General features: G+C 29.0%; 1 protein-coding gene across 1 annotated transcript in view; it reads right to left on the reverse strand.

Annotated features, from left to right (window-relative positions):
- LOC121118369 (FMRFamide receptor) overlaps positions 1–7,619 on the reverse strand; it is a 45,451-nt gene extending 37,832 nt beyond the window's left edge. The window contains exon 1 of the mRNA XM_040712940.2: positions 7,354–7,619. Within this exon, the coding sequence (XP_040568874.1) occupies positions 7,354–7,513 (160 nt within the window). The 5' untranslated portion in view covers positions 7,514–7,619. The remainder of the gene's footprint in view (positions 1–7,353) is intronic.
- Positions 7,620–7,861: the final 242 nt, after the last annotated feature.

Below are 7,861 nucleotides of genomic sequence, written 5' to 3' on the forward strand. Positions count from 1 at the left end.
TAGTATTTCCAGTCTATGTCCTTGCTAGACGAGGAGTGGGATTTGTGTCTATTTCCTTGATCTCAGAGCTGTTCACAGCTGATTTAAAAGTACTTCATGACAACTAAGCATATTTTCTCCAAACATTGTTCAAAATACCAGGGTTTTTATGTGTGTTTTATTTTTTTGCACACCTGCATGTCTTAGTTTCGACACCTCTGTACATGGATCTTGGTATCAATAGTTATAAAAAAATACTATCAAATTTTAACAAAGCAATGCATTTAAATAAAGTATTCCTAATTCTTGATAACAACAGATCAATTTTTTTATTTATCTCAATTTCAAATCTAATAAAAAAATTGAAAATCTAGCCAAAATTTATTCATTTAGTTTAAATTAAGATAATCTGTAGACGGAGTTTTCCTTAATGAATCATTTCTAAATTACTATCAATAATGGAAATTGGTAGTTTTTAATGTTCCAAATATTAATTCCCCTCACGGTAAATGTTCGTTAGTGTAAACTTTACTTTTGGTGAAATGAGTATTAAAAGTATTTATTTCCCTCCTGGGAACTAAGCTTGATGAACTTTTTGTATATGTTTAATGTGAATCTTTCCCCCCCTCCAGCATACAGAGCAATATTGCCTCAGAAAAGTATGAAGAAGAAATTCATATTCGTTAGTCTTGGAAATAGTGGGAGCCATTATGCGTTCATGCACTTCTAATGGTTATTGGTAATTAAGACTATAAGGCTACAAACGACTACCGGGTGTTATAAAACATAATGAAATACTCATTTCTATCCAAAACTAAAGTTTTAAAATACTACCCAAAACTTATCTCCAGGAGGAAAAACTCTGTGAAACTGTGGATTACACGTTGTATTTTTAATAAGTTGGAAGCTTTTGAATCCTTATTATATAAAAGTATGAACATAAAAAAACACAGTTCATATTTCTTTGTAAAAATCTAGTATACTTCAGATGTGTTTTGTTTAAGATATATTTCTTTTACAAAGGAAATAAAAAGAGGATTTTTGAAAATGTAAGCAGTAGAGAATAAACCAAAATACCATACCTAACCATTATTTTTACTTATTAAGTTGTATGGCATTTGAAGAGGCATCATGCTTTTAGAGATTAAATAATTAGTTTCTGACCTCCAGACTATCAAGGGACGTAATCACCAGAGGGGCATAGGCCCTTATTAATTTTGTATGTTGTTGTACTTATGTGTCTATTAATGATCATTCATCCAATCTATATTCACTGCAACTAGTTTCTCTTGCCAATGGCAAAAATGTGATTACGATACTGCTATCTTTTGACAATTGAAAAAATCATATTTTTTTTTTTTTTTGTTTTGCAATTTTTAATATTTTAATGTGCTGTGTAAGACACAATATAACAATAACCAATAGTACTTTCTGTTACAAAGAAATAAAGAGTAACACCCAATGCGAGACAAATGTAACAATAAACTTTAAAATATCAAAAAACAAAACAAATGAAAATACCATTAATATACAGAATATTTAATGTTATATTTTTCTTTTTACTGTTCTCATCACAAGTCAAATGAAGAAGAAATGATTGTATAAATATAAATAAACTCATCATTAGATGACAGAAATATCTTTAGGGAAAAATATATTGAAATAGAACGGTCGGTTGGTAGAGTGCAAACCTCCTCCTACGTTCATTTTTTTCTAAATTGTAGTTTTTTATATGAAACATCCTAATATAATCTACACAAACATACTAATTTGAGCACTGTACCTCAATAAATTCTAAAGTTTTGGTCGATTATGTATTTTGTATTACCTTGAACTTAACCTTTCAAATTTAATGGCCTCCTACTATGACCATATACAATCTTCGTCCCAAGTTAGATAAAAATAAATCTGTAACTTTAATCGTCATACTAGTGACCAACATACCAAAACCAGAGGCACAAACATAACCTCGGCTCGATTTTTTTTCCAAATGTAATGAACATTAATGTGGATCTAATCTATTAAACTTTCGAAATTTTGTTTCTTTAGGATCTAATCTATTAAATTTTCGAAATGTTGTTTCTTAAGGATCTCATCTCATAATTTTCTTATTGTCCCAAAATAACATTTGGTCATTTAGAAACGTTTAAACAAGTTTACTATTTTATCAGTTAGAAAATTCCCAAATTAAATATTAAAAAATAAATATAAAAGTGGATTACTTTTGACAAAAAAAAAAGAAGCTTTACTTATTAAGTAATAACATTCTAAAGATTCATCAAAAAGTTCAATTATTTCCAAGTAAATGAATAAAAACTAAAAAAGAGAAACCTAATTGCAGATATAAGGACTCTTAATAATATATTATCTAATAATTTTTTACCTCATTTTTTCCTTATTTATACAAGTCTGATTTAATGTTGTCACTATATATAAATGTGAAGTATAATACAACGTTTTTTGAAGAAAAAAAAAATTATTATTGAGTTGTATAATTATAGAATTTGGAGTAACGGTTGTGATTTATAAAATTCATAACTTCATTCACCAATAACATATGGGCTGAAAAGATCCCGTCTTAACAAAGAATACACGTTTATTTCCTTCAAAATTGTCTTTTTTAAATATTTTTTAGTGTTATTTGCTGTATTGAGCGGAGTTCCCATATTACTTTTAAAACCATTGCTTAGCTTGAAAGGTAGTTTTTTTTTCTCTCACTAAGAAGCTGTGTAAAATTAAAACGCGAATTTGTTTTTGATCCATTATTTTGGAAATAACAAAAGTAGCACCCAACCTAACACTATAACACACACGAAAGACAAGATTGTCATCAAATTTGACAGCTGTCTTTTGAAGGCTGGTACTTACTTAAAATGAGGTTAATTTAAAAAAAAATAGAGTCATCTATTTCTGAACTCCGGGACTTTTCGGCCCATGAGTTGTATTTTTTAAGGCAACATGTGTCAGTACTGAAAAGGCGGTAGATACCATTTGCATCTCCACTTAGACTGCTGACAATGTCAAGGCGGGCATTACAGCCCCATACAGTCAAGAAGAAACAAAAACCCTGCAGCAATAACATGACAGACTACTGGCCTGTCTTAATGTGGCCCTTCCCTGTCTTGACTTCAATCCCTTTGTCTTTGCAGTTTGGGAAGTCTTGGAAAAGAATGCCCACTGCATCTCTCATGCAATTTTGGATTCATTCCTAACTCCCATAGTCACAGTATGGTACACCAACGACACGAGCTTCATCGTCAAGAGCTGTCAATCTGCTATTAATTGTAAAGAAGGACATTTTGAATAAAAAATATAGCTAAATATTGCATTTAAACATATAACATGGTCCCATTTGGATAGTGGTCATCCAACCAGGGCTTCAAAACCTCCTTTACAGTGTTAAGGGGCCGGAGAAACTGAAATCCGTTGACCCTTGGTCTCAATTGTTGTTGTTTGTTGCCCTATCTTAACCATTAATACAACGTATAAAGTCTAATTAATTTTGGAAATTTTTTTTAATAACCAAACATCGATTGCAATTAATAATAGCTCTATAGCGCTTTACAATTTTCTACTCATTCCATATATATTTTTACTGAGCTTCTGATATAAAAAGAACTAATTAATATTATTTTCTAAATTAAAAAATACATTTTTAAGTGTAAGTATTGATAAAATATCAAAAACAGAACTCAATTCAAACAGAAAATCAAAACTCACCGAAGATTGTGAGAAAGTTATATATGTATTGTAAGAATATTTAAGAAAGCCTTAATGGCTGCGCCTATAGATAATCAAAATCTAATACAGTATATCTTTAACCATTCCTTTAATAGTTCTGTAATATCGAAGTTAACATCATGTAAACTGTATAAACACTTATTGTAATTATCTGAGGAGTGTGTTGGATTAGTTTTATTTGACAAATTTCAAATAAAAAAACAAATATTAAAGGCAATGGAATGTAAACATGTCAAAAAAGACACCTAATACTCTCAACCACAAAAATTATCAACATGATTGATCTTCAGATGTAAAAGTTTATGAAACTTTTCTGAATAATACAATTCTTAGTGACATTTCTTTTGATAGACTCATACGTATATAATGATAGATAAAATTATTCCTAGAATCCTCAAAATACTATTAAGTAGCTAAGAATTGATAATGATCTACCAAAAAGTGGAGTAAGACTCATTAAAGAATTAATGGTTTATCAATAGTGAATTAATCACAGCTTCAATTCCTCCCCCCAAGTAGTGAGAGATCGTCAAGGACGTTTACATCCTAATTCCAGAAAAAACAAATAAAAAATGCAAAAAAGAATATACAAGAATCTAAAATTTTATCTAGTAAATATAGTGACAAAGAAGTAAAAAGGGTTTGAGAAGGAAATAAATATTAAGAATTAAACTAAATATTTTTACATTTATCTGATTTCATAAGCTTTGCTATATTTTAATAAACATTACTACAAACAAGATAAAAATAACACATGGGCTGAAAATTACAGATTTAAACAAAGAAAACACTTTTGTTCGTTAAAAAATGGACTTTTTTTTCATTATTATCTTTATGGTCAAACGATTAACTGATATATATCAAAGTTGGCATATGTATATTTTTTTTACGTAAGTAAACTAAAAAGTTAGAATGTTAATTACCTTTACGACCTCTTTTTAACTTTTAGTTGAGAATAAACAATTATATTAACAAATTTAATGAAATATAGCAAAAAATATGCAAATACAAACAGTTTACATGGAAAATTTACTAAATAGCTTTTATGAAGAAATTACCAGCAAAGTCATTTGAGACCAAGGTAAACAAACGAATAAAAAATATTTCCACGAGCTTCACACATAAATGGGGCTTTTTTTAAATTTATTTGCCTCTTTTTTTAGTAAATTCCAACCTTCAAAAGACAGCTGTCAAAATTTCATGACATCTGTTGGTTAGTTTGTGAGTAATTCAGCTAAGTCTGCCGCTACTTTTGTTATTTCTAAAAAAATGGATCAAAATAATTTCGTGAATGAAAATCTCACATTGCCTCTTGACGGGAACAAATACCGTTCACACTTAGCAATGGCTTAAAAAGTGTCATGGGAACTTCATTCCAACAGATGCAACAAAACAACATTGGTATCATGACTTCATACGTAGTCGCAGAGACACCAATGATGCAGAACGCAGTGGACGTCCAAATGAGACAGAAAACATAAAAAAATCCACAAAATCGTTTGAATGATCGGAAAGTGAGGTTGTGTTAGGTAGTTGGCGTTGTAAAAATATAAAACAACGTGTTACTTTTATATTGAATTCACATTTGTGCATGAGAAAGCTCTGTTCAAAGTGGGCTCCGGCTTTGCTTAATTTAGACCAAAGAAAAAAAAAAAAAACGTCCTCATGATTGTGAACAGTGTTTGGCCATATTTAAACGTAACAGTATTGTGTCATTATGTGACAATGGATGAAATATGGATTCACCATTTCATTCTGGATCAAAACGATCAACGTCTGAGTGGACAGCTACTGGTGAATTTCGTACAAAGTACCCGAATGAACAACAATCACTTGGAAAGGTTATGACCTCGATATTTTACGATGTACATGGCATAATATTGATAAAATACCTTCAGAAAGGAAATACCAACCACAATGAATATTATATAGCGTTATTAGAGAGTTTTAAGGACAAACTTGCAGAAAAGGGGGCCCATTTGAAGAAGAAGAAAGTGATGTTTCACCTGGATAATGCATCGTGTCACAAGTAAATCAAAACAATGGTAAAACTACACAATTGAACTTTTAATTGATTTTGTATCCACCTTACTATCCAGATTTGACTCTTAGCGACTACCGGTTGTTTGTAGACCTCAAAAAATGATTCCAGGTAAGCAATTTCACTCCAATGAAGATTTTATCGCTAAAACAGAGGACTATTTTGAAACAAGGGATACAGCGTTAATAAAAGGGGCATTGAATTGTTAGAGCGACGCTGAAATGATGATGTTGCTCTTGATGGAGACTATATTGATGAAATTGATATTGATAAAGTCAATTTTGAACAAAAAGTGTTCTTTTCAAAAGCCCGGGACTTTTCAGCCGATGTGTTATGTTAAACTTTCTAAATTTTTAGTTAACCACAGGGATAGCGATATCTGTTTTTGAATTAACCTTATTTACTTGGTGTCCTTTTAACGTTAAATATAAATTTAGACTAAAAAGTTATATGATTCTGAGGCATCTGGACCAAAATATCAAATGTCAGTTAAACTGACACTCGAAACTATAGCAACCAATGTTTTCTTTTCTTATTATTATATAAAATAGGAAATTATTCAAAAAGATGTTAATAAATAGTTCACAAGCCCATATAAGCCATTCTTTTCAATTTCATATTCAATTAAAGTAGTACTTTATGCGATGATTAAAAATATCTAAGCTATCAATAAATGTTGGTTTTTTAGCATTAAAAGCGTATTTTCTTGAGATTACTTGATGGATGCCATTGGATGGATTATTGACTCTTTTTTGTCCTCAAAAGTCGATAAAACTAATCAAACAATTCAATTAAAAATTCTTTAATAACAAAAAACAATTTTAGGCTCATTATTATCGTTAAAAGTACTACTAGAGTTAAAAGTGGAATTTAAAAGATTCTTGAATAAGTAAAATTTTGTTTAATTGTGTTTAAGACTACATTATAATAGATATTTGCTTTTTTGCTCAAAAATTTAAATTTGTATTGCAATAACAGCTTTAAAATAATTTACTAAGATTAAAATTATTATTTAGTTTCCTGCTTTTAATTAATTGTGAGCAATATTTTCTTTTCATATATTAACTTGTACACTTCTTAACACTAATCAAAATTAGATAAGTATATAAGGATATATTTCAAATTTTTACATCAAACATTACTTAATTTTGAGATGATTTTTATTATTTTTTTAACTCTTTCTCTTAATTACAATTATCTGTGTATAAAGAATATCTTTATTCCCAACTAAAAATATTTTTAATAGCGCAAAAATTATTTTTGAATCATACTCTGTATTTATTTAAACACAACAAATGAACTGAATAATAATTAAAAAAAGAGAAACCTAATTGCAGATATACAAAAGGACTCATAATAATATATTATATAATGATTCTTTACCTCAATTCCTCCTTACTTACACAAGTCTGATCTTCAATTCGACTTAGATCAATATTATGCATATATATTTTAAAGTTTAACTAAAATATTTTATGGAGTCAAATCAATGATAGAGACATTTTGATGGATGTTGATGTAAAATATTTATTTATACCTCAAAGTTATTACATACGAAAATATTAACCATTTATTATGTTTATTAGTCTTACCTTCAACAATAAAAGTAAACCATGTTTCTTGAATCTCAAAACAAGCATTTGGTTGGGTTGGAGTGTGTATGGTCGTTGATAAATCTAATGCAATTGTTATATTTTTCTCCATTACTTCATTATTATCAAGTACATAGGAGTCTAGAAACGAATCCTCCATATTGAATGTTTTTTTTAATAGTATAATGACTCTTTCAGAGCAGAGTCATTGAAAATATAATGAAATATGGGAATAATCACGTTGGAAAAATGTTTCTCTTTTTTTTCTAAGAAAAAAAGAAGAGATATGAATGCGAAACAAAACACCCAGAGAGGACGGTGATTCTGCCATTTCTCTATCTCTACGCTATATAATATTGACTAGCGTAGGAGAAAAACTCTTTGTTATATCTATAAAACATGTATATATAAGTTTATAATTCTTGTGTCGATAAAGGCAAAATAATAAATCAAAAATTGTCATAATTTTATAATAAAATTTAGATTCAGGTGTAGCTATTTAATTTTG

Source organism: Lepeophtheirus salmonis, chromosome 5, assembly GCF_016086655.4.
Source record: "Lepeophtheirus salmonis chromosome 5, UVic_Lsal_1.4, whole genome shotgun sequence".
NCBI lineage: Eukaryota > Metazoa > Arthropoda > Copepoda > Siphonostomatoida > Caligidae > Lepeophtheirus > Lepeophtheirus salmonis.